Source organism: Drosophila miranda, chromosome 2 (assembly GCF_003369915.1).
Source record: "Drosophila miranda strain MSH22 chromosome 2, D.miranda_PacBio2.1, whole genome shotgun sequence".
NCBI classification, from domain to species: domain Eukaryota; kingdom Metazoa; phylum Arthropoda; class Insecta; order Diptera; family Drosophilidae; genus Drosophila; species Drosophila miranda.
In genome coordinates this window covers 4,406,019-4,432,604 of record NC_046675.1, presented here as the reverse complement: position 1 = coordinate 4,432,604, position 26,586 = coordinate 4,406,019, and the positions used below count along the sequence as shown (strand labels likewise).

Below are 26,586 nucleotides of genomic sequence, written 5' to 3'. Positions count from 1 at the left end.
AAAATTAGGGCTCTATTTGCCTAAGTACTTTTCCGACTGATAACTCTTGGAGGTCATCAATGGAAAATTTGTTGAATATAGTACCATTTCTAGGAATTATATTTTTATACTTAAATTTGTAGTTTAAGCAAATGTAATAACCATTAGTGCAGTTCCGATTCCGTACCGATTAGTTTCTGCTTGGGTAACTGATCTTGGGTAACATTTATTCTCAGTATATCTCTGACTTCTGCCTCGGCTCTGGTGTAGTAATTATTATCGCAGCTTAAAATTATATTGTGATTATAAAATAAAATCCAGATGTCATACCTTGAATTCTTCATAACTGATAGCTTTTCAGGATAAGTATGTATGTAGTACATATATTTACATTAGGGGTGGGCTATTCTCTATTTAGACTTCTGTCAGAATAAGAGGCATAATGGTAATAATATTTAACATTGAAGCCATCCTGAAGAACACTTTAATGTCGTATTAAAACAATCTCCAATTTATTACATATACCCATAATCCAAATCTCTTTAACTGACATTAACTTCGCATTTAGTATGTCTTCATCCTGTAAAAGTGGCTTTATAGGAAGATATTCGGTTTCGTTCAAACAGAAACAATCAACAGAATTTGATTTTAAAATTCTTTTATCCTTTTATTGTAAAATATGAAATAAATAATAAAAATAGGTGTATTTTTCGCTCCCATCTTTGGTCCTCTCCTCCAATGATCATTACTAGCCAAGCAAATTGTTTATCTGATTCGGGCTGGTACGATAGTACACGGGCCGGTTATTCCTGGGCTGAATGTTTCGATAGTTGTTGACCAATCTGTAACCGTCAGAGCTGCGTAGGTTCCAAAACCGCGAGACCGCTGCAAAGCTTATGGGCAGGGGCTGGGAGAACACGGTCCAGGTAACAGCCTCCTCGCATTCGGGCGTCGTCAACGATCCCTTGTACGTGAAAAAGTCGCGGGTGTTCAAATTTCCGAACACTTGTCCCAATGTTAGGCTGCCCAAAATTGTCGCTTCCTCTTTATATTTTTTAATCTTTGGAAGCTGGGCAAAGATTTTGTTCAGACCGGGAAAAAAGGCATCTGGTGTCTGAAAGCCAAAGGGTTATGTTTGAGTTCACTTGAGGATCAAAACGTTTCTAGGAAAACATACTTGGACAATTTTGAACATAACTCCAAGCACAGCGACGCCATCTTTATACTTTAATGCTTCGGGGAAATCGGTGTACCTTGAATTCCTATGAACAATGTGCATTTCCACATCATAGCGGTGATCTTGGATCGAATGCTCGGATCCACGCCAGTTCGGCGATCCCCAATGGAAATGGAGACCCTCCGCAATGTACCGACCCTTGAGGAGCCCTCCAGTTATAAATGGTCTGCTGTTGTCAAGCGTCTCTGGTATGTCCATGTGAGCTGCGGAGTATCAGAGTGGATTAACATACGTATGGAAATGTAGAGACATGACCTACCCGAATGCCCGTTGTTCACCAAGGTGAGTGGAGGTCTCAGCTTTGTGTCGTAGTTCCCGAACGTAATCCGCGGCATTGCTACTAAAAGCGACTGGCAGAAAGCATGAAGAAAATTTCAGGTTATTGAAATGAATTTCTTCCATATATATGTATGTATCACCCACCCCCTCAAAACCATTAACTCTTATAATACGAAAAGTGTGCGTTAAAAGAGTTTCCAATTTGTCTCATTCGGAAGCAATTTGTTTGTACTCAAGACTTTAGTTTAAATCATCAAATTAGCGCTCAATGCGCAAAGCGGAAACAAATGGATGGTTATAGTCTTTTGGTAACTTCAACTATGAGCTTAAACATGTTAAAACACATTAAAGGGATTGGAAACATCTCCAATGTTTGCTTTTACTTGAATTTTTCTAATGTTTACTCAACTGATATATTTTTACAGCATATTTCTTGCAACATCTAAGAGAAACAGTAGTGTTTTTCTTGCAGCATTGCATTTTTTGTGGGCTTGTTCATCAACCTTTTTAGAACTTAGAACTCACTTTTTGAACGGCCAATCTTATGGGGGATTGCCGTAGTCCCGTCCGACAAGTGCCACCCCAGTCGTTTCCGTGATATTCATAGTTCCAATGATGCACACGATGATCGTCATCATCTGTAAAATCGATATTGAAGCAGAAACCAGGTCTGAGACAAATTTCACTTTCGTTCAACCGATAAGCGGCTCATAATCCTATTAGCGCAGACCATGAATAAGTTTTAAATTGGTTTAGATGTAATTTTATTCGACATCGATCGACTCTCTCATTTCTTTGGTTGCTCTCCAAACAAGGGCATGGAATGATTAATTATTATTGATTGTTAATGGGAAAAGAGTTCGATTTGGAATGGTGTCCAGTAGATTTTACATTTCTTTTAAGATATGTCATTCAGTTTCACTTGGAGTTCTTTCCAATGGGATTACCATTATGCGGTAGTTGCGGCTTGTTGGTATAGGCAAGCGGCAGCAATAGTAAAAGTTTTTGAAAAATTCTCGATTCTGGCATTGTTTTACAGATTTGCAATCTCCCGATTGTTCTGTTTATGGTTCTTTAATTGATGCTGGGAAACGGAAACGCGCGTGCTTGTCTTTGTCTCGGGTCGCTTTCAGTTTTGCATAATTTCTCATATGCGAATGCGAATATGAATACGAATACGAATACGGATCTCCCGGTGAATACTATAACTAACGGTGGCAACTGCTGCTGCTGTCGCTGGTGGTGCGGTCGTCGCACAACTGAAACGGTTCCCCCACATCTCGATAACTTTTATAGTGTCTTTAGTGACGACTATGCCACGGTGCGAGTAGCTGGTGTATGCCACCGCAACGTCTCGGAATCGGGCTCGAATCGAAAAACCTAAGTGGAGCGATTATTAGTGGCAAATCAAACGCCAAACAGTAGCAGCAACTGGCAGTCTAATTGCAGTCGTTTCTTTTCGAAATGATAAATGATGGATTACTTGAAGTCTGTGCAATATTTATGGGGCGAAGGAAAAACATTTAATAAACGCTCTTGAAAGAATGGCCCGGCCCCTATGGAAATGCGGAAAACAGATCTTTGGGAGAAGTTGTCTGGGGTTCAACATGGCAAGGCTGTACGGTATGAAAAGTCCCTTTCCTTTCCCTCATGCCACATTTATTTTATTAGAAAAAAATTCAAACTATTTGGGGAGATATGTTGCTGACCGACATTTACATATATGGTAATGTTTGATAAAAAACCATTAAGAAAGCAGATGTTGGATACGAAGTTAATATATGTACCCTTGAAGTTGAAAGACTAATAAATTTGTATTTACTAAACAGTAATTTTTTGGGCTGCAGGGATATGGGATATAACATTACTAAGAGAGCTCTATTGTGTATCGAGCTGATTCCAAAAAATTAAATGCCAATAATATGCCACTTTTAAGATCTGATCTCGGTTCAATGTCCTTTGCAAATTTTGATATGCCTTATTTCATATAAATGAACGCTATAAGGAATCCCCTCTGTTGTGACGACATTAAAGAAAGTAGCTGCAAAAATTAGCATTTTAATTACAAACCAAAATCAAAGTTAGGGCTACACATTGGCCAGCTTTTCAGGGTCACTTAAGTCCTATGATAAATATGATTGATAGCTTTTTACCTCGAGGGAGACCCTCTCTCATCAGTTCCGCACACTTCGCATATTTTGCGTAATAACTTCTTTGAAAAAAATTTCGTAATATCCATAATGTTGTGGCATCCAATGGGAAGCGTGCATAAGAGGCGCCAATTAGGTATAACAATGGGCCAAGCATTTGTCATTACTACTTATATTGGACACACAATTATGAGCGGACAGAGCTGGAGAGGAGTCTTTTAGTTTCACTTTTCAATCATCGCCGAATGAATGAATCTCCGAAATGTTTCTGCGGCAATAGAAAGTCGCTTAGCATTTTAAGGCATTACATTTAATCCGTATTTCGCATTCTATTACTAAAAATTAAATATACATACACACGTACTATAGTTAAGAATACATTATATATATAAAAGGAGCATTCAATTAATGCAACTGATTTTGATTAATGTTTTCATATTCTATCTGCTTAAACAAAGCAACGTAACGTAACAATGCCTCCACAGGAAAGCGAGAAGCACGGTTCTATGCACCCTATTGCTTTAACACTAGTAACACTAGTTTCATTATCATTTTGGGTATGGTGAATTGGGTTATTGGTCAGAGTTCAGTGGCGAAATAGATACGTTTGTTGGGTCAGAAGTCGCCCACCGTATGCGAAACGAACTCGAATTGGCGCTCCACACTGCCGTCGATCTCCATCTCTAAGGCATCGTCAATGAAGTGCATCTCCACATGATCGCGGAACGCGTTGAACGACACCTGGCTGGAGTATAGCTTGCCGCACATGGGGCAGGTCTTCTCCATGGCATCGGCAGCGTCGGCCTTCAGTTTTTCCTGGATAATATTGATCCTAGACGGTGGGGCGGAGGCATGCCCATTGTAGCCATTGAGCGTGTCATTGTGCTCGCTGTGGTAGAGTTTGAGCTCGTTGTTGAGACTCTCATCGGTTTCGAGGCTCTTATCTGCCATTTCTGGCTTCTTGGCTGCCTTTTGGGCGCACTCCCGGCAGGGCTGCAGTGCTGTGAAAAGATAAGATAACAATAACTATAAGTTTTCCATCGATGATGAGACGAAATACGAGTGCTTACCAATGCGGCTCTCCAGCAGCGTGAGGGCGGAGCTCAGCTCCTGCTGCTGCTTCAAGGCCTCCCGTCGCAGGTCCTGCAGCCCATCCATGCAACGTTTGGCATCCAAATTGGCATCTGGTTCACTGGACGTCGTTTCCTCCACGGGCAGGCCGTAGGGATAGCCCATCTCTGTGTCGCCGGCCCCGAAGTCGTCCAGGACTATCTCCTCGAGACTGATGTCCCTCAGGCCATCTGAGATCATCTTCTGGCGCAAGTGCGGATTTGGCGAGTGCTGTGTGAAAGTCTTGGAGCGAATAAGATTCTGATTGGCACGCGAGTCGGGTGACGCATCCTCGGCCTTTGCCGGGGCCTGTGCCAGCAGCAGCTGCTGTTGCTGCTGGTCCTTGGAGATTTGTGACAGACGCGACCACAGTCTGCGATTCTCGTTCGAGACCATGCCGATGTGCTCCTCAAGCTGCTCCTTCTGGCGCTGCAGCTCGGCCACTTGTGTGCGCAGGGATAGCGAGTCGTCGCCGCCGCCGCCACTGCCCGGCTGGACACCACTGGAGCCCTTGGCGTTGGCCTCGCGCAGCCGCTGGTTCTCCTCCTCCATGCTGGTCACCCTCCGCTGCAGCTGTATGCATCGCTCTTTGATCGTCTGCAGGGCCACTTGCAGTGCGTAGTTCATTTTTTCGCTGGATGTTGTGCTGGAGCTGGAGCTGACGGGGGGGACGGTAGTTTTAGCAGCTGTTGCCTCCATTACGCTTTACCCAGGTCCACATGCAGTTTGCACACAAATCTGCCACTTGCTTTCCAAAAATTAAATTAAAATTAAAATTTCGCTCGATTTTCCTTTTGTTGCGTTTTTGCTTAGTGTGACCGACCAAAATATACAAATATAAACATAAAATATACCGCCCGACCCTCATAAATATACCGAAGTGTACCGTCTCATTTTAAAAATATACCGTAAATATACTGACGAATTATTCAAGGTCCATCTTACGTATTCCTCGTTTTTTATATTCCGTCAAATATTACTAGCTTAATAGATCCCTCAGCCCTGCCCACATAATTTTATCCAATTAATAAACCAACTTTCTACTTCTCTGGCTTATCTTAAATACTTGCTCTTACTGGATTTCTTTACCCATTCTTCAGCTTTGAAAATGAAATTAAAAAGATTGATGAAATTTATAAAATATACCATTATATACCGATATACCGTAAATATACCACCAACTTAATCTCGACTCCAAAATATAGCGAAAAGTATATAAAATAGATCACAGTGGCTCTAACATATCGTCCCAAAACCATTGATGTCGGCGATAGTTTCACACCACTAGCACAGCTGTTTTTGTTTACCTCTGCGCGCATATTATCCAATAGCTTTTAATTATGCTTTTCGGGCGGATATTAGTTAATAACTTTTATAAATACAAGAGAAAAGCGTTTCAAAGTGTGTGTCTCAAAATTACACGTTCTATTTCAACCCGCGAACCTTCCAGAATACTGTTTTTCGGTACCGACAACTTTTCACTGCCCAGTCTTCAGGCCCTTCACAAAAATTGCAGGTTTTTAAGCGTTTGTAAAAGAAAATCTGAATAAACTCTAATACTTTGATACTTCGTAGTCACAACTTGGGCGTGGTTACATCCTTCAAGAGTCCCGCCAACTGTGTGAGAACCTATGCAGAGCGGGAGAAACTCCCCTTGCAACGGTGGCCTATTACAGAGGACCAATGCACGGACTACGACCTGGGCGTTGTGGTATCTTTTGGTCACATGATTCCAGCTCAGATTATTAATGCCTTTCCCCGGGGAATGATCAACGTGCATGCCAGTCTGCTGCCTCTCTGGAGAGGAGCTGCACCCATCATCTATGCAATTATGAAGGGCGATGCGAGAACAGGAGTATCAATTATGAAAATTGAGCCACATCATTTTGATATTGGTGCTGTAAGTGATTGCATAAAGATAAGAGGAACTTCTGTGGACAATATACAGTAACTCTTTTTAGGTGCTGGCTCAGCGTGAAGTGCCTATTCGAAGGGACATCTACATGCCAGAGCTGCATGCCTCCTTGTCTCTTTTGGGAGCCGATTTGCTGGTCGATACTGTAAACAATTTATCCGACAGGCTTAAAAATGCCAAGCCACAGGATAATGCGACTGCCAGCTATGGTACGTTTTATACCTTTTATCATAAACTCGAGAATCCGATATGATCTTTATTTTTGCGCAGCTCCAAAGATCACATCCAAAATTACAGAGATCCTGTGGACAGAACTAAGCGCCGACGAGCTGTATGCCAGGCATCGAGCTCTGTATGGCTACAAAAATCTTACAACAAGCTTTCTGGATAAGCAAATACAACTCCTGGAGCTCCGGTTGCCTGAGAAGCACCTGACGGTGCAGGAACCAGGCCATTTCAGCTACCAACGCTCGAGGAAGTCCCTCCTGATAGGTTGTGCCCAGGGCACACAGCTGGAAGTGCTGCAGGTGCGCGTGGAAGGACGCAAACCAATGAGTGCCCAGGATTTCAGCAATGGATTTCTGCGGCAAGCGAGATCGTTGCAATTTACACACAATAAACAAGTTGCCTGTTGATAACAAAGTAGGTTTTAATGCACAATTTGACCTAATATCTATGCCAGATCGGAGGGTTTAACCTCCTTGGCTTCCGACTGCTGCTGTGTGGATTTCTGTAGTAGATTTTTTGTGAACCACATGGGACGTGGCTTTTTCATTTCCACAATTCGTTTGCCCTGCAGTTGCTCGGCAGTCTGTTCGGCCTTCTCTCCCTCGTACAGCACAATAACCTCCTTGTCGACGGGATCCAGACCGAGCTTCTCTTGGATTTTCGCCTGCATCTGCTCCGTTTCCTTCAGCACCTTGTTGTAGCAGAAGGCTGTTGGAATATACTTAATTAATAGGAATCCCCTTAGATTTTCCTTGCAACTTACGACACAGCACACCCAATTCATGGTCATGCCCGCATGTCTGGCACGAGCGGATGTTTCGCTTCACTTTGAGCGGCTTCCACACGTACTCAGGATAGCCGAATTTGCGGTTCAGACGCTTCTCCACGGAACGCCTGTGCTTGGGCACGGCCCAGAGCATTCCATCGCCAATCAGCTCCTTCAGACTGAATTCGTGTGCTCTTTTGTTGCTGCTGGTGCTGCTATGTTCGTGCTGGAAGCCGGCCAGGGCCAGCGCTGGGAATTGGAGCAATATTTAGCTTTGTTTCGCCGCACTTCGGCTGCCACTCACCTGGTGGATGTCCGCCATATGGCAGGAAAAGACGCTCCAAACTTCTAACAAAGTTTGTAAGTGATAAAATCAAGTTTTTCGACATTTTTTAAAAATTGTTGGATTTACATAAACGGATAGGCACCAGTGTGACCGCGGATTTATCGTTAAAGTATACCGTCCGACCCTCAGAAATATACCAAAATATACCGTCTCATTTTAAAAACTGATGAATTCATGTCCTATATTACTCGATTTTGATATTCCGTGGAATATTTCTAGCTATCTATAACTCTCAGCCCTGCTCACATAATTTTATCCAATTAATGAACTCTTTTTCTACTCTTTTCTGTTCAAACAGCTGTTCGGCCGGCCCTATCGAAAAATATACCTCGTGCTACGTTAGCGTCTTACGTTCTTGCCCGCTTGCGCTACGACATTTCGCACGTTGCTGCATCCCTGGCCAACAGCTGGCCACTGTTACGTCAAAATAGAGTAGTGAAAAGGTTAAATTAAATAAAACTATAACAGACCGCGACACTCGTACTGCATGTGACATCTGCTTTCAACCTACGTGTGGACAATGATGATTACGCCCAGTCTTAGTGTGAAATAATGGCCGCGTGCTAGGCGGCCCTTATCATCACCCAGCGAATAAACCTTTGGCACGGGTCAGGTCAGGAGAGCCGCAAAGTTCCCACGATTGCGTCCATACAGTTGCTCTAAAACTGCACGGCGGATGTGCAATTGTCGTGTGCTTGCATCCGCCTAAACGCTGAACGCTCAAGTTCAAGCCGAATGCAGATCGTGTCTTGGCTGGCTTGCGATCGGACTAAGCCCGAAAGCCCGAATTCCACCACGAAGACGAACGACTCTTTCACCACAGTTGGCGCGCAGGCGCTCAAGCCAGCTCTCGGGTGGCTCCAAAGCCACTAAAGCTCCACTTTGCTGGAGCTGCTGGAGCCAGACGCAAGCCAAACGCGCTTCGCTGCCGCCTCATATAAAAACCTTTGCCTCGTTCCGCCGTAGATCTAGCGTTTGAAGAAGTGTAACTGACAGTCGACCGACCGCTTGTTTCGGGCGTGAGTGTGAATCGATCATCGCAAATATCCTGCGAGTACCCAAAAAAATAAAAATAAAATAAACCAGAACCAGAATAAAAACCAAAGGAAGAATGCCCTCAAATAATCAATGAGCTGCACATCCTCCTAATTTCTGTGTGTTTTTGTGTGTGTGTCTCGATCGTTTCTTGCACCTGCACTTCCTCTTTAACCAAACAAAACGAAATATATAAAAGAAAAAACCAAAAATTAAATACAACAAAATGGCCTGCATGAGCACTTCCGGTCGCGTCGTGTGCGGTTCGCGTCGCCAGCAAACGCACAAATTCCTGTGCCAACTCTTTGGACGACATTCAGGATATGCCACGGCGGTCTCCAGTTCGGGTTCGGGTTCGGGTTCGGGATCCCAGCTGCTGCCCATCGCAAACACACAACAATACCAATTGGTGCGTCGCTTTCATGGATTAAGCTTCAACCTGGGCAAGGATTATCTCGATTTGCTGGTGAGTTCAATGTTTGGCTCGAATCGGATCCGGACATCGGATCGGATAGCGGGGTCTGTGGCCAAGCCAGGCCACAACCCGTTAAGCAGGCGTTGGCCAAAAGTGCATTGGCAGCGCGCGCGCGCTCTCAAGTCGATGCCGTGGAGGCGATGCCTTTTTGCGCATGCGCCACGAGTCCGCTAATGCGTCTGCGTGACTTTGGCTTTTGCCTGCTGCCTGCTGCCTGTTGCTGCTGCCACTGCTGCTGCTGCAGCTTGTGGCATGCCTTGTCTTTGTCCGCTTTTCATTTCGCGCTGCAAAAGCCAAAAAGAAAATGAAAGTGAAATTGTTGGCCATTGCTTTTGTGCAAGTAGCGTGAAAAAAACCAAAGGCCGAAGACAGCCCCAACAAATTCCAACAACAACTTGTGGCAGTAGCGCGCCCACTGTCTCGCTGTTGTTGTTGGCGGAAGCTGCCGCATTTATTTATTATTTTGCTTACACTTTTGATACCCTTACAAGAGGTATTACGTGGCGTCTATAAACGAAGAAGAAGTGCCTACGTTAGATCATATTTATGGAGCATTCTCTGTCTGTTAACAGATTCAGTGATAAATCACCTTCGGTTTGAAAAGCAACACTTTGAGAGATACTTCAACAGATATTTCAATAGGGTCCATCTCAGATGCTAGAGTATCAAAATCTTCGCTCATTGAAACCATATTTTCTTCTTGTTTTTGCCTTTTTAACGAAACGCCTGTTTCTGTGTTTTTTCCTTGCATTTTTGCAAGGTGAAGTCTCCTACTCCGTCTATCTACGAGTATCTCTCTCTCGGCTGCTTGTCTCCTCTTTCTTTACCCCTAATTATGTCTCTTTCTAGTCTGACTGCCCGTTTGTCATTAATTTTTTTTATACCGTTGACAAGTCTCCGTCTCTGTCTCTTGTCTCATGTTTTTCTTCCTTGCACATTTTCTTGTTATGTCATTTTCGTTAGTTACATAGAAATATTTCTGTTTATTGCTACCATTTATCAATATTTATGGGCACTGCTTGTTGACTTTTCGCGCCTTATTTTATGGGCGGGAAACAGCTGATTAGACGCAATGCTTCTGAAACTGTACGGAAACTCTGACCTGCGCAGAAATCTGAAGTGGAACCACACTGCTGTTCCCCCATTTTTCGTGTTTAACATCTGGATTTGTGTTTGCTTATCAATTGGGAGAACGATTGCTGATAGGAACGCTCAATATTTAATTTGTTTTGTTTGAAATTGCATCACTCCGCAACAGGGGGAAAGCTGGAAACAACAACAGAAAAGTACTCTGTGAAATTTGTGTTATCTTAGCAGCAATCGATTGGGAAGGGAGACTCAGGAATACTCTAATCGGAATTACGATAGAAAATTACTATAGCTATCATTTCATTATTGTTTACTTTTCTTTTTCCCATATGAATGTTTTATGCTTGGAACATCGTATTGTATAGCCTCTTGTCTGCCATTATATGTGTAACTAGAGGCATTCCAGACCATTGTTATTGAATGTTCGAATTGTTAATGGTAGTTAATCCATTCACCTTGAGATTAATTGCTTACATGCCCGCCTTGACTATGGCTCGAACCACAATTAGTGCATCAGTTTTCCACTGGTTTTTAGTATTTTTCTTTAGAGTTTATATAGTTTTATGGCACGCCATTTATGTATGTATTTCTCCTCCCCTCCTCAAGCGAAGGAGCCCCCCCCTTCCCTGACAAGGCTTTGATTAAATTGCTTTAGCATTGCGAATGCAATAACTATTTTTCTGTGCAGTATTGTAGGCCTTCTGTAGGCATTGGCCATAATGCAATGGTTATCCATGTGCGGAATATCTGTGGCCACATTTCAAGGCCCTGGCATAAATATTTGCCGTGTGCAGGATAGTTTTCAAAAGGTGATAATGTGTTAAAGGGTTAAGTGCTCATTAAACCCCACTTTTAATGGTTGATCTTTTTTTTTTGACACTCGGCAGCTGAGTACGGCCCTGCTCCGGGGGTTAGCGGGTCTCTAGATCGCCCCGGAATAAAGCCAAGAATTAATTATATTATTGTTTATTATTGTATATTAAATAAAAGACGTGTGCGTTTCATTAGGGTGCTGTCTGGGGTGCTTTCGAATATAAAAGATAGACAAAAATTGAGGAAAAAGTAAATAATAATTTTGTATGCAGTTGACGTTGGTTTTTGTGTTTCAAATAAAAATTCATTCAACGCCAAATTGGTTTTATGCCCAACACACAGCCCCACACACACACACACAGGCACAAAGAGAGAGACACAGATACACACAGATACAGCTGGAAACTGATACGTTCATCTATCATAGGTAAACAATAAACAAAACGCAAATAGAAAGCGCACGTCGCAGCGCAGCAGCAGCAGCAGAGCCAACACAGACGCTTGGCCAAGAGACGCTTTTGGCCAAAAAAAACGAAAAAACAAAAAAACGCCAACTAATAATAGTCTGCAATGGCAGAAGCAACGGCCAACAGCAACAGAAACAGCTAACAGCTAACAGCCATAGAAGAAATTCACTTTTAACCGTTTCTTTGACTTTCTTCTTCATTTCATTTGGCCAAAAGCAAAGAGAGCTCTGCTCTCTGCCGCACTCCACTCCACACTCCTCACTCTCTGCCTCTGCCCCTGTCTGGGTATTGTCTTGCGTCTTTATCTATGCCCCACACGAATTTGGCAAGCAACTTATTGGCCAGGTTTTAGTATTCGTTATCGTTGACTGGTATATCTTTTGACTCGAATTAGTTTCCAAAACGCTATGCCCCTTCTTCCGCCTTCGGTATCAACTTTTCACTTTCATTGCGAATGCGTGAGATGAAGTCAACCTGTGGATTTGGACTCGGACTCGGACTCTGACTCGAGTTTTAACGCCAGCGTGTGAATTTGATGGGTTGATACTCTCTCAAGGTAGCGACTTTTCAATTAGATGCCAGATACTTCCCTCTAGATGGAATCCCGCTTTGATTTGATTGATTTCCGTCGATTCTTCTCTCGTGGTTTTTATTTTTATTTAATTTGAATGCTTTTGAGGGTTTGGTCTTGTGAAAGTGAAACCAAAAGCGCGACCTGTTTTCATTGAAATATTTTTGTTTTTTAGAAATTTCTTGTTATGGGCACGAAAACGTTTGACTTGAGCCATGTGGTATTTTTGATTGAAATTATACTAAAGGGGAATTTAGTCTTAGGCCATACAATATTTAGTTAAAGATCTCCGAAATTTTTGATCATTTAAGAGCTTACAGAACCAACTACATTTGTGGCTTATAAGTCCCACAGTGTATTCCCCTCATTCATTCACAATTTATCACTTGTAATGTTTCACTTGTGTGAAAGCCATTAATTTGAGCAGAAATATGTGGCAGAAGCTCTCACGTATAAAAGTAGCCGAATATGCTAAAAGATACATCTGCCGTATCGTAAATCTTTGTCTTCATTTCTGCAAACAACAAAACACTTTCACTTGCGGCCCCAAAACCAAAACCGAAACCCTGACCAAAAAAAACCAACAACGAAAAAGAAACGAAACCCCGAATTTCTAATGAAAAGTTCTGAATAAATTTCATATGCATATGCAAAATGAATGGAAAATGGTATAATTGTGCATTAAATGCATTGGGTGTACGATTACGATTACGATTATGGTTTAATTGGATTTTCAGCTGTGGTTGAAGGGAATCGAAAACGAAATTGGTTTTTGGGCATGCCTAAGCGGCTTTTGGCTTTGGCTTTGGTTTTGGCTTTGGCTTTAGGCTTTTGGCTTGGGTTGACTTTCATTCAACCTGTCCCTACACCTGCAATGGCTTGTCTTTTGATCGTTTGGTGCTGCTGCTGGAACTTTTGGCTCTTTTGCCTCTTGGCTTTGGTATTTTTGTCGGTTCGGTTTGGTTCGGTTCGGCTTGGGCCCCGGTACTTGCTGACCCAATTCCATGAGAGACGCATGCGTTTTGGTGTTGTCCTAAACTGGTTTCTGTGGTCTCTGCCTTCTGCCTCACTCTCTCGGCGTGTGATTGGCGGCGTCTCTCGGCCAAGTCTGTTAACTGTTAATGATTTCGGCGTTGTTTTCCTTAACAACAAAAATATTTCGAATTTCGATTTGAAAGCCAAAAAGAAGCGCCGCCGCCACCGACACCGCCACCGTCTAGGCCACGGAAGAAACAAAAGCATGGAGCAAGAGCATTGCATAACGCCGGACCAAACCCACAGATCCACAGGTCTGCAGATGGATTTTCTACTGGATGTCAGTCAGCCCCACATTTCATCAATGTCGCTCACCATTCGGATATCTCTGTATAATTTTAATCAATAATTATTGATAATTAGCATAAATTTGTGTATCTTAGGGAAATGAATTTCCCACACTGATTGGCTGCTTTGTGTGTTCGGTTTCTGAGTGCAAATTGCCATTAGTTTCGGTTTGATTTTGTGGACAAAAGGTTGCACCTTAATTAACATTGGAATTCAGTTGATTGCTGTGTCCCCCATTGCCACATTCCCCCAACCCCACTCCAACCATCAATACATCCAAAAGATACACTATTCAAAATTAGGATAGTGCACGCCTTTAATTTGCGGCACGCGTCGTGCTTTTCCATCAGTTTTTCCACTTGGGATTTTGTGATTTTTCCTGTCTGCACATTTTATGTAATTTTTTTTGGAGTACATTCATTTTGGAGACCCGCCTGATTTACACTTTGTTGCTGTTGCCATTGCAGGATAAACTTGAATTTTTCTGGTTTTCCCCCAACGAACAGGTTTCCAATTTGTCTGGAAAAACATTTTTGTTTGGGTGAAGTTTTTTTCTTTTCTTTTGCCTTTGACAGATTGCCATAATTACCGTATCCAATGAACTGCCAGTATTTAATTTATGGATATTTTCGTCTATAAAATAGTTCTCGCACCATTTTCGGCCTTTTTTGCCTGCGCTTAGAAGTTCAAGCGTTTTAAAACGCATGCTATTGGGAGTCCAAGCGTCTTAAAACGCATTCCTTTGGGAGTCCAAGCGTTTTAAAAGTCTTCTCTTGGAAGTCTAAGCGTTTTAAAACGCATTCGCTTAGGATTGAGGCGTTTTAAAACGCAAGCTTTTTGAAGTTGAAGCGTTTTAAAACGCATTGGCTCGGAAGTTGAAGCTTTTTAAAACGCACGCCAATGAGTCGGCTCAAAACACATGCGGGTCTTAGACGTTGAGAGACGCGTGTGCGTTTTAAATCGCCCACATGTAGCCGCTGCATTAGCCGGTCACACGAACTAATTTCAATTGTAAATCGCATTGCGTTGCGTAACATTCAAAGTGGAATTTAAGGTGGTTTGTGCATTGATATATGATGGCGGAAAAATGTAACTTAACTGCCAGCTAAAGTAGTTTTTTGGGAAAACTAGTTGAGATCCAGTCGAAGATTATTAATAGGAGATAAATAGATGAATGTGGGGAACTTTGAAGGCTGATTTGATTGGTGCAAGAATTTAAAAAAAAAAAACAATTTATTTAAATAATTTAATTGAATAAAGTGGAATCCCGCGATGGTTTTTCGAATATTCATTCGTGTTAAGAATGCTAAAGAAAGGATACCTATTCCAAATAAATAGGAATTGATTTGAAAGAATAGATTTCTTTCTTTGGGTAATTTCTTCTTCTAAAGATTAGATTCCAAGAGTATTGGAATCCTTTCTTGTTTTTCTTGGGAATGATGAACGAATAAAGACCCACTTTTATGTATTAATACTGGGGATTCTCCTCATATTTACCTTTGCCATTTGTTCATCGTGTTTTTATCTTTATACTTCTTTAAATTCGCAGCATTTAGTTGCCCAATCGATTACATTGAGGGTGCAGTCCGTACCTCCAATAATTGCAATTGTCATAGTTTCTGATGAGCTCAATTTTGAACGCAATGAAACCGTGACGCATTGAGACATCCATCTGTCAATATGTTAGGTACTCGAAGATACGCACATCTCTGGGTGGGTGCGGGGTACTGGTGCCTCAGAAGAATTCCTTGTGAATACTCATAGACAAAGATTACCCAGCTTTTGGGGGCAAACACTCCCCAGCACTTGGCATCCACACTCACTTGAGCTGCGTGAGCGGTGGCATGGTGGCAAGGTGTCTGTTAACACGCATGTTAACCACTTTGCCAGCAACAGTCGGTGCCGCTAATGAAGGGAGAAGGCGGTGCCCTCGGCACAGCAACGGCAGAAGAGTTCGAAAATCGAACAGAGAAATTACATACCGCATAAAATCGGCCATGGCGAGCGATTGCCCCCCCAGCACACCCCTGTACCCCTCGCTGCCATATCCCCCAGCCATTTACTCATCCAGCCAACGTATCGTTATGTCAGCCACAAATACAAATAAAAGATACAACCACAGCAGCGACATCAATAGCAACAGCAGCAGCAGCAGCAGCGACAGCGACAACGACGATGACAAAAAGGGAAAGTAAGTCCAAAGCGTCGACTTCGACTTCGTCTTCGACTTCGGCCCTCGGCAGAAAAAAGAGAGGTTCACTCACTTTCTTGACTGTGTTTCTCTGGCTTTTGGTTTTGGCCAATACGTTGCTTCCGCTACGCCATGGGCCCTGTCTGTCATAGCCGATCAAGGCAGCATTAAATATATATTTCTAAAGAAAGGCAGGAGGCGGAACATTGATTGAAATTAAATGTTCTTTCTGGCCATGCCTGATGATCATTATAATTGGAATAATTCCAAAAATTAATGCTTATAAATAGCTTAAACCCCAGTGTAGGAGGTCTACGATCTCAGGTGTTGTGTGAGACCTCCATTAAAATAGCAACATGCAAAGGCAATTGTCTGAAGCAAAACAAAAATGGAATACCATATGCGGAATACAAATTGCCCTAAAAACCAGACAACAACAAAAAACTATGCAGCAAACAAGAGCAAAATTATAACAATAATATGAAATAACAATAAGTAAGTCGTAAAGCCATCAATAACGAAAATTGTTGCAAAATGTTCCAATTTGGCCGTTTTTTTTTTTTCGATCAATCTGTGACATCAATCAGCGCGCGCGCTCTTTGGATTTGCCCTGACACTTGAGTAGATCGTTAAATACTTTCAACATTTCATCTTCATTTTCAATTGCAGCTTGAGATGAGGCCATCATCCCATCCATCCCATTTGGGAGGGGGGGATGGATGGCGGATTATATCGTGGGAGCGCCTTGAGGCGCTTTTTTTCTCTTTTTTTTTTGGCACTTGTCTTCTCTATTTGCATGCCTCTTAAGCCGCACACTCTTCGTTGAATGCTGCTGCAATTTTCTTTGATCGCTGCGCCCATTTTTTCCACCATTTTTTCGCCAATTAAATTAACGGCTCCAAAAACAGTCGAGTATTTAAATGAAAATTGGCAGAGGCACAGCAGAAATCAGCAGCAAATAAACGTAAATTATTTCTTTGTTGCCAAAAGATTGTTATTATTATTATTTCTCTTTTTTTGTTGTTGTTGTTGTTGTTGAAATCAATGTGAAAGTTGCTGGCCTGCTGATCGGCAGCGGCCTGCCTGCTGCCTACTGACTGCTGACTCTTTTGCGGTGTGGCGGCTTTTGCGGTTTAACCTTATCAATCGATTGTAGTCAATCTTTATTGGCCAAAAAGAGTGAACTCTTTTGGGGCTCTTTTGGGGGATTAACTTTTTAAAACTGCCGTTTGACTGTATCTTTTTATTCACACATAAATCTGCTATTAGATACACGGCTACACTGGCATTCGGTGATACTTTGAGACCCCTTTCGTTAGGCAGAGGAGGATTTGTTTCTTCAAAAATTAAACTTCAAAATTTGAATAGAAAAAGTTTATTGTGACGAGGAATCCTAGAGGATGCCTTCAGGCTTTCACAAAATATTTCAAAGTGAGATATTTCCTGCAGTCCTCCTTCTCTGCACTGCCTGCACTCTTCTAGATATTTCCTTCTTTCATATAACTAACCCCAAACCAAAACCAGCCAACTGCAACGAATCATATAGCACTTCCTACATGGTTAATGTTTGTGTATTTCGCACGCAACAATTTACCAGAAAAATCCAAGAGCTTATAAGTTTTTGATGAAGATCTGCTCCAGAACTGAAGGCATACTACAATACTAAATTGATTCATAAAGGTTGAACTCACGACTCAAGAGACCATAGGTTTAGAGACACTTAAAATCCGTTCGGCTTCGTGTGGCACCTGCTGTTTTGTGGTAGGACGCCGAGGCAGAAGACCGACTATAAAAACCATTTAAAAATCATTCAACGTATGCGGGCCACAATTATATGCATTTCTGCACGTTCGCCAAAGAAATGGTAGTGTAATTTTCTCGGTTTTTTTTTGCAAATATTAACAAGTGCGAGTGCGAGTACGATTACTGGCGGAACTCTGTTGGCCATTGGCCACTAATTTTAATTTGGCGCACATATTGAAAATGAAAGTTTCCACGACTCGCATTTAATTGGATTTCTTTTGGAGGGGAGCTACTGCTGCCACTGCCACTGCCACCGCTGCTGTTGTAATTGTGATGCCCTCCGATTTTGTAATACATTTCTGTAGGGGGGGGCCTCTCTCGCTTTCTACACGGCTAAAAGCTAAGCCTCAACCGATGTTTATGACATATATTTAATATGAAACTGGGTCATTTACAAGCTCTTTTGAATGGGCTGGGGGATGGTCAACAATTTGGTTGGGTATTTTACGATGTCTCAGCGGAGACCCCCAAAAACGATCATCAATGAAAAGAAACCATCATCGTCGAACCCGTTTTTGGGTCCATCGTCCACACGTGTGCGGTAAATCCGGAGACCAATCAAAGATGATGATGTAGCCAAGGGCGCTGAATGGTTATGGCCACTCGTGGATGATGATGGTCATTGACTGCTGTGATGCAGGACCCACCGTCAAGTGGGTCAGCACACCACCAGTACGCGTAATCCGTTCACGCCCAGGGCCCGCGCCATAGACAAATATTAGATGTAAGAAACGTTCGCCTCCCGTTCCGCCTCTGTGTTGACAAGTTGGCAACATAAAATTTACATGTTATCATGCCTGCATTTGAGTGCGACTCTTATTGACAGACTGACAGATAGACAGAGCCACAGACGGACAGAGCGACTGCTTGAATGCACAAGAAGCCAAAAGGCAATTGCATCATTGCATATAAATTGCTCCGGAAAGAAAAAAAAAGCCAAAGCAAGAGACACATTTCGTGGCATTTCTGGGCATTTCGTGGCAACATGTTGCCAGGCAGTTTAGCAGCGCGTGCGGCTTTCGTTTTGGCTTTGATTTTGCGGCCCCCCAAACAAAAGGACTTGGCTTTAACAATAGCGACTTTGGCGACAAGGTCAAGAGTCGCTGTGCGAGGGCGTCAACAATAAACTTCAATTAGTTGGCCATTTACTGCTGCTGTTTGGCTGCTGCCTACCGCTGTCGGGCTTTTTGGCTGCTGCAATTTTCCAGTTATTAATTTCGGTCGTCGGGCAAGGCGAAACTTGTTAGCCGCAATTTAAAGTTGTTAACTGACTTGTTTGCTCCTTCAATTATTCACACTTTGTTATTAATTACAGCATTTATCCAAAAAAATAATGCAGCCATTCTAAAATCCCTGTTCTCTCTCCGTATCTATGTTTCACAGCAAAACGCCCACAGCTGCAGTCAGAATCTGAAGTACTCGCAGTGCTCGAAGACGAATCTGAGGCAACATAGCTCGGTGCACACCCAACAGCCCGCCGGTCCTGTCCGAGAGATCCAGATCGATCCGTACATCATACTGGACGACGAACTTAAGTACTTCTATGATGATGTCAGAGATGTAAGTGGTGTCTCTGTGATGAATGGACCTATTCATGGGAATCATTTTTTCACTAAACAAAACCTTAATTATCTTAATGTATGTATTTTCAAAATGAATCAGCTTAAAAAGAGTGTATTTTTGCTACACTTAATATCTAGTGGAAATTTGATTAGAAAATTGTTTTTTTTATTAATTTTTTTTTATTAGTTTATTTTCTAACCCAAATATTTATATTATTTGATGATAGAAAATAAAGTTCAATGCTAAATACAAAATTTAAAAGGTTAAAAATTATAGTTTAGAGTTTTTTTGACCCTGGATGGTCTTTCTTTTGGGATGTTCGTTTGATGTACATGTAAATAGTATACGACTTGAGGAAGAAACAAAGAAAAATACAATTTTTATATTGGATATTAATATTAATATTGAAATTATACCATCATTTACCTTTTTAATGTTGCTAAATATGTAAAATCCTGAAATACAATGAGTACTATGAATATTATGATAAAAGAGCTCAAGTTCACATTTAGTAAACAAAAAAACATAGTAACAACCAACCTATTCAAATCTCGAATACTTAGGAATAAATTAGTTGTTGTTTCTTGTAGATTTGCCTTGAAAAAAATTCCCATTACCGCATGACATATATTTACCTATTTTGGGTTGACAATCTTAAAGATAAATAAACAAACGTATGGATATCAATAAATAACAACTAATTCATCAATGTAGACAAAACGGGATCAGATATTTCACTCATCTGTTAAATACGTCATTGATTAGTTGGTTTTTTTGCCCCAAACATTCCAAAGGGGATTTTTCTTTCCGAAATACAAACAAACACAAACCCAAGAACAAAGAATAATATTTGATGCTATATTTGGCAGTTGCTGCAATCGGGAACTTCCCAGCCGGAGCTGGACACCATCGCCAGCTACTACTTCGATGGCCAGGGTAAGGCCCTGCGGCCCATGGTCACCATGCTGATGGCCAAGGCGATAAACTATCATTTGAACAACGAGTCACAGTAAGTGTTGTTTGTGCTTCGATTTGGGTGTTCCATGTAGCACAGTGTACATAATTAGCATGGCTTTGCGAAATGTGCGCATTTTTTGGGCCAAATTAAAGCCCCGACATAGACATAGCCGTATGTAGTCGTATGTACACATGTGGATGGGATACACTCGTATCGGAGCCATATTGAATGGTAATGTGTGCTCTTTACAAAATACTATTGTGCCCCCTATCGCCTTGACAGCCAATTAGTACACAAACAACGACAGGTCGCTCTCTTCTCCGAGATGGTACACTCGGCCAGCCTGGTGCACGACGATGTCATCGATCAGTCGGACTTCCGACGCGGCAAGCCCAGCGTTAACGCTCTGTGGAATCATAAAAAGGTAAAGATCTTCGATTGCACACACCGCATGTCGGGCTATATGTTTGCCAAAATCAAATAAAACCAAGCAGCGATCAGCAAGCAGCAAACAGCAGCCAACCGCAAAGGCATTCATCATGCAGCTAGCTCCCAACTCTGACTTTGACATCAATTTGTTGCGTATTTCGATTTGAAGTGTTTATTGACTTTGTCAACATCTTTGCCGTCTTGCATCACTTTGTGAGGCCTCAAAATCAGATGCCTCTTCATTAAATTTAATCATAGCCCTCATACCCCGCCATAGGCCACATTCCAGCCTGCATTTACCCTTTCGACATGTGTCTTTCAAAAATTGAAATGCATAAATTAATTCCACACTTTCGAAGAGCAGGGGCATCATTCAACAAACCGTCAAGCAGCTTTAATTTCTTGTCTTTGATTGTATCTCTCAGACTCACATCTTAGTCACATGTCAGTGGAGTGGATAGCGTCTTTTGATGATATTGTGCTGCCTTTACTGTTAGCTGTTTTAGCTCTTGCCACAGTTAACGGTTTTCCTTTGTCCATGTTGCCTGAACTTTTGTTATATGTATTTTTCTCTCGTCTCTCGTCTTTCTTCTTCAGGTCACAATGGCTGGTGATTATATCTTATCGATTGCCTCAATTATGATAGCCCGTCTCCGCAGCGACGATGTGACGATCGTCTTGAGTCAGGTAAGAAAAATGTTGCATTACGAAGACAATCCAATGACGAATACCCAAAGGGGGAACTCCTTTTTGGTCGGGATAAAGGTATTTTCCCTGAAAAACGATGAGTCTTACAGATGAAATCTAGTATTCCCGAAGGCCAGAGCCTAAACCTTAATGAAACGATAAACATTAACTTGTTAACCATTTAAGGCGGGAATCTTTAGTCAGAGAAGGTATTGATTAATGAAGCAGATTGCTCGAATGGTAGTCGTATATCAAAGAAGAAGAGTTCCGCCTTCTTTAAGTTTTTAAGTTCTTTAAAAAATGCATTATCAGGAAACCCTTTTAAAAGCCCCGGCACTCCAACCCCATGATATTTAAAGATTCTCAATAATTCCAGGCTCTAAGTAAGACATGGACTTCCAAAGCTAAGAATCAGAGCTTCCTCATATAGCTGTATACTCTTCCCGGAAGTATAGGCCGTATTCTCACCTCCCCTTCCAATATTTCATCATCGATCCAAGTTCATTGTGCTTTTTGGACTTTAAGTACTCAACCCTAAAGAGTTTTGCACCCACAACCACAAAAATAAGCTAAATATACGAGGTACCTCGCTCATTTTTTGCTTCTAGTTAATTGCCGAAGCAAACACACAAATACCCCCCGTACGAGTAGTGCCGATCGACTGTTTGTCCAAGTCGTTTGGTGTGGGCAAAGATGCCATCAAGAACTAACCGAAAAGAAAAAAATCCCGGATTCGAATGAATTTTGGTTAAATCTACAGATCTGTGTGTTGTGTGCGTTTCTGGGAGTACGTAATCGAATGGGGTGCCAAATTTCACACAATTTCTGGGCAAACAGGAGAGTACTTTTGTCTTTTGGTACACGCGTTTTATACAAAAAAATTATGAAAGTTGCTTTAGCGGCTGTTCGGTTACAACATTAAACAGAAACCAGTCAGTCCCTGAGGGGCACACATGGGGCAGCACAAATCATTCGGCCTGCCACTTCCTGCGTCCCTGGGAATCGGCATTCATCCAAGGTTTGCCCTTCGCCGGAGTTCGTGCAACTTTGCAACGGCATGGCATTCACTTTTCCATGTTTCGCTTTGTTCAATGCAAGTTCTTGCTCGTCCTTGCTGATATAAAATTCCGCACAAATGCTGAGCTACGGGCATTGTGCAACGTGTCTCTCGCCGGCACTCACGTAGTTTCTATAAATTTCGAATTAGTCACACCTGCCAATTTCACTTTCGGCCGTGGCCGCGTGTGTGAGAGAGAAACTAGATCTGCTTCGCACGGATGCTGAGGTGTCTCCACATGCTCGTATGTATCTGCGAGTATATCTGCGAGTATATCTATCGCATATTTACACAATCGACCGAGCCAAGTTAATAGCCCGAGCAAACACTATAAACTTGCCTACGTTTTCGGGCTACACATTGTCTCGGATCTCCATATCCATCTCCATCTCTCCCCCTGGTTTTCTCAATTCGCCAAAAAAACATGCGTAACATCTTAGGCTGGAACCAAGAGGTGTGGCCAAGGCGGCCGCTTTGTGAGTGCTCGAGGTGCTCATGCATATGCCAATCTAGGAATTATCATACCCGTGTCTCTATCGGATCACATCTCAGATCTCATTAGCATACCAAACATTCAGTGTGGATCCCACCAAGGGATCAACAACGAAACTTTCTTTAGTCTTAGAGACGGGTCAAGACTATTTATATTTTCTTGCAGGAACGTGTTCTATAAAAATGTTACAGGTTTATTCCAGTTAAGCAGTTTCATATTTAAATTGCAGCTTAATAAATATTTCTTAGATATTTATTGCTATGCTTCTAATTTTCATAGTACCCAAAAAATTCCACCTCTCGCCAATTGCTAACCATATTTTAAGCATATGGCAATAAAACCCAATCCAATCTCTTCGTTAACTATCAAATATAGTATCCAAATGTTTTGTGTTGGATATTCTTCCACCTTTTGCTATATTTCTTTCTATTGACAAACGACTTTTGGCAGGTTCTTCTTTCATCTGCTACGACAATCGACGGCATATACCCATGTATTTTTGTCTTTTCTTATTAAACATTCCGTGCGCGTGTCTGAATAATTTCAACGGCTTCTAAGACGTTGATTGCATTAAAAAAAAAGAAGAATAATGATTAGAATTTCAGTGACTCTTAATCGAGTGGATTTATGACTTTTACTGGGTATTGGGTTAAACCAGTCCGTTAAGTTTGATTGTTACGCCCACGGAATGGCCAGACAATGTCAGATACAATTGTACTTCAAAGAAAATGCGACCATTTAAAGGCACGCATAATGATTCGTATCTACTTTGCTAATTTCATGACCATTTCGCATAGAAATCTGGCCACATATGCTACATTTTAAACGTTTCTGTTTATTCTAGTTTAATACAAGCCCCCAATCTAGCGGACCATTTGTTTCTTATTTTATGTGAATTTTCTTTTAGCCAATATTTCCTTTGTCGAAAAAGAAAATTCCCATGTACGTGCCACACGAAGAGTTGCTTCGGGGCAAACAGCTTTTCTTTACGGCTGCCTTGAGGCGAAAGACTCCGTAAACTGCGCTCGCGTTTTGCGGTTGAGTGAAAAAATGTGGCAAACCCAAGGCATTGGCCGGGTTTTGGCAGCATTTTGACTTTATTTGGTGGCTAAGAAGGCGGCTCTGTGTTAATTTGACGCGTATATGGCTCGAAATGCATTTTGTTGGCCGCGTTGTTGGAGCTCACGCACTTGTCGCTCTGGCTTGTGCGCTGTTTGTGTTAATTAACATTGAAAGTCAGGTAGCAGGCAGATTTTGGCCAGAAACTATTGGCCAGCTATGGCTGCCTCGCCTTGAGCTCCTTGGAAACACACAGCCACAGATCAGAAGCGCCCACACAGACGCATACGCATACGCACACGCACACGCACACGCACACGCACACGCACTGTAGGCCGAGTGTTTGCCAAAGATTTTGACAAGTGTCTGCTAGATTTTGGGGTCCGAATGAATGAAATTGCCTATCGAAAGCGAAATGGAAGGGCGTGCCAACCAGCCATCGATTTGTGTGCAAACAAAATTGGGCATAGAAATAGTGGACAGGTAGGTAGTATCTGAGAGCTGAATGAAACTGTGTTTGCCAGAAATATTTGGCACAATAGTATTTGCTCTTTGCATTTGAGGCTCCGTCCAAGCGGAAGTTACGTACCATACAAAATGGCTGCGCCCCTACAGCATGCCTGACGGAACACCGAAAATAGCCACAAATTTTGCATTTTATTGTGGGAATCTTCATGGGGATTACAGAACAATCGAACGTGAAGCGATAACCATATCTTTTGTGACATATTTACGAGCCATTGTGCGGAATACTTAAAACACCATTTATTTGCAGATATTAACCGATTTGGTTCAAGGCGAGTTCATGCAGCTGGGCTCAAGGGAAACGGAGAACGAGCGTTTCGCCCACTATCTGACCAAGACATACAGGAAGACCGCATCGCTGATTGCCAACGCACTGAAGGCGGTGAGTAATCGTTATCGGCATGCAACCGTGCAGCAGCGGCATGCAGTGTAGCCTCTGTGTTTGTCTCTGTCTCTGTCTCTGCGGATAATTCAGCGATTAGTGTGCACGCATGCCGTTGTCATTGTTCCCATTTGCACCGCACAGCACCGCCGATTGCAATTGACTTTGAACCTAACCCAACCCCGCGCTCTCTTGCAGACCGCCGTCATTGCCCAGGCCGATGATAATGTGGCTGAAGTGGCCTTCCAGTACGGACGAAACATTGGCCTGGCCTTTCAACTGGTCGACGACATGCTGGACTTTGTCTCATCCACCGAACAGATGGGAAAGCCAACGGCGGCAGACCTCAAACTGGGCCTGGCCACGGCTCCAGTTCTCTTTGCATGCGAAAAGGTGAGTACACGGGCCAGCGGTAATTACCCCTAGATAACTTATAGATACAAAATGCTTGAAGATATTTCCTTATTGCTGTGACAACAGTTGATCGATCCAGTGTGGAATAATGCAAACACCAGAGCAGGTCTCTCTGTGTGCGCATGCATCTAAAGTGCCTGCCCGGGCATGACCGGGTCATGCCAGCGCAGCGATGATATCATGTGTGGTGGGTGGGTGGTGGCCGGCTGGAGATGCGTCTGTAAGTCGATTGCATATGGGACCGATTAGCGCCTGCGGCCATACCCATTTGCTATGCAGCCCGCGATTAGCGGACGCGTGCGATGCGTTTCAAACAGCGCGCTTTTAAACGCCAGTAGCCCGCGGATGCATGTGCGTTGGCAAATAGTAAAAGCCAGACAGCAAAAAACCACCCGCCCAACCCACGCTGAGACCTTGCATAATTGAAATATTTGGCATTTCTCGCCTCTTGCAGTACCCCGAGCTGAATCCCATGGTGATGCGACGCTTCAGCGAGCCCGGAGATGTGGAGCGGGCCTTTGAGCTGGTGCACAAGTCGCACGGACTGGAGCAGACCCGCTTCCTGGCCAAGAAGCACTGCAACGAGGCGATACGGCTGGCCCAGGAGCTGACGGAGTCGCCCTACCAGAAGGGCCTACAGGTCGTGGCCGACCTAGTCATCAACCGCTTGAAGTAGAGCGTAATGAATCAGAACTACAATTTAAATATACTATAATGGAATTACAATATGTAGGCTAAGAGCGGGCCACACTCGGTGTTCGGATTAGGTTTTTGCCGGCACATAAACGAATAACGTCAAATTGTAAAGAAGATTTATTATTTAGTTTTTAGGCATCTGTTGTTGACACTGTAAATAATTGCATAAAAACAAACAAAACAAAAACAAAACGAAAACAAAAACAAAAACAAAATAAACGGCAACGTTTGCTGTACATAAAAACGAGATGTTCATGAAATTTTTAAAGAAATTTTATATGCAATGTTTTTGAGAGAATATATTTATACGAAATACTATGTGTGTGTGTAAAGCCAACAAGCAAATTGTACAAATCTTTCTTCTAAAATGGAAATGAATCAAACCCAAATGGAATCGCGAATATGATTTAGCTACAACTTTTGAGGGAACTTTCCTTCCGGCTACGCTATTTCTAAGGGAGAAAAAAAAATCATATATAGTCAATGCAACAAAGAAGACAGAGTGCAGAAGGATATTTATAAAACAAAGACAGCCCTAAATAATAC

The 26,586-nt window shown here is 42.5% G+C and overlaps 5 protein-coding genes across 6 annotated transcripts; 2 read left to right on the top strand and 3 right to left on the bottom strand.

Moving 5' to 3' along the window:
• Positions 1–631: 631 nt before the first annotated feature.
• On the bottom strand, positions 632–2,743 carry LOC108154545 (carbonic anhydrase 2-like). Its single transcript, XM_017284848.2, has 5 exons — positions 2,443–2,743; positions 2,021–2,133; positions 1,476–1,566; positions 1,157–1,419; positions 632–1,093 (listed from the first exon to the last, which is right to left on the bottom strand). The coding sequence occupies exons 1-5, from the start codon at positions 2,522–2,524 to the stop codon at positions 728–730; spliced, it is 915 nt and encodes a 304-aa protein (XP_017140337.1). The 5' UTR covers positions 2,525–2,743; the 3' UTR covers positions 632–727.
• A 1,190-nt stretch (positions 2,744–3,933) lies between these two features.
• Positions 3,934–5,586, bottom strand: LOC108157275 (protein spindle-F). The gene is made up of 2 exons (XM_017289273.2): positions 4,716–5,586; positions 3,934–4,646 (listed from the first exon to the last, which is right to left on the bottom strand). Exons 1-2 carry the CDS (start codon positions 5,452–5,454, stop codon positions 4,261–4,263), a joined length of 1,125 nt encoding a protein of 374 aa, XP_017144762.1. The 5' UTR covers positions 5,455–5,586; the 3' UTR covers positions 3,934–4,260.
• Positions 5,587–6,025: 439 nt separating this feature from the next.
• On the top strand, positions 6,026–7,324 carry LOC108156744 (methionyl-tRNA formyltransferase, mitochondrial). Of its 2 annotated transcripts, none has more exons than XM_017288406.2 (4): positions 6,026–6,271; positions 6,331–6,655; positions 6,729–6,879; positions 6,941–7,324. In XM_017288406.2, the coding sequence occupies exons 1-4, from the start codon at positions 6,096–6,098 to the stop codon at positions 7,303–7,305; spliced, it is 1,017 nt and encodes a 338-aa protein (XP_017143895.1). In that variant the 5' UTR covers positions 6,026–6,095; the 3' UTR covers positions 7,306–7,324. The 2 variants fall into 2 exon arrangements, with proteins under 2 accessions (XP_017143895.1, XP_017143894.1); XM_017288405.2 differs by having other exon boundaries at positions 6,027–6,271; positions 6,717–6,879.
• LOC108156745 (39S ribosomal protein L32, mitochondrial) lies at positions 7,299–8,252 on the bottom strand. The gene is made up of 3 exons (XM_017288407.2): positions 7,969–8,252; positions 7,662–7,913; positions 7,299–7,606 (listed from the first exon to the last, which is right to left on the bottom strand). The coding sequence occupies exons 1-3, from the start codon at positions 8,051–8,053 to the stop codon at positions 7,344–7,346; spliced, it is 600 nt and encodes a 199-aa protein (XP_017143896.1). The 5' UTR covers positions 8,054–8,252; the 3' UTR covers positions 7,299–7,343.
• A 150-nt stretch (positions 8,253–8,402) lies between these two features.
• On the top strand, positions 8,403–26,287 carry LOC108156743 (decaprenyl-diphosphate synthase subunit 1). The gene is made up of 8 exons (XM_017288404.2): positions 8,403–9,511; positions 19,161–19,337; positions 20,210–20,349; positions 20,581–20,722; positions 21,325–21,414; positions 24,799–24,930; positions 25,129–25,323; positions 25,799–26,287. Exons 1-8 carry the CDS (start codon positions 9,272–9,274, stop codon positions 26,018–26,020), a joined length of 1,338 nt encoding a protein of 445 aa, XP_017143893.1. The 5' UTR covers positions 8,403–9,271; the 3' UTR covers positions 26,021–26,287.
• The last annotated feature ends 299 nt before the right edge of the window (positions 26,288–26,586 follow it).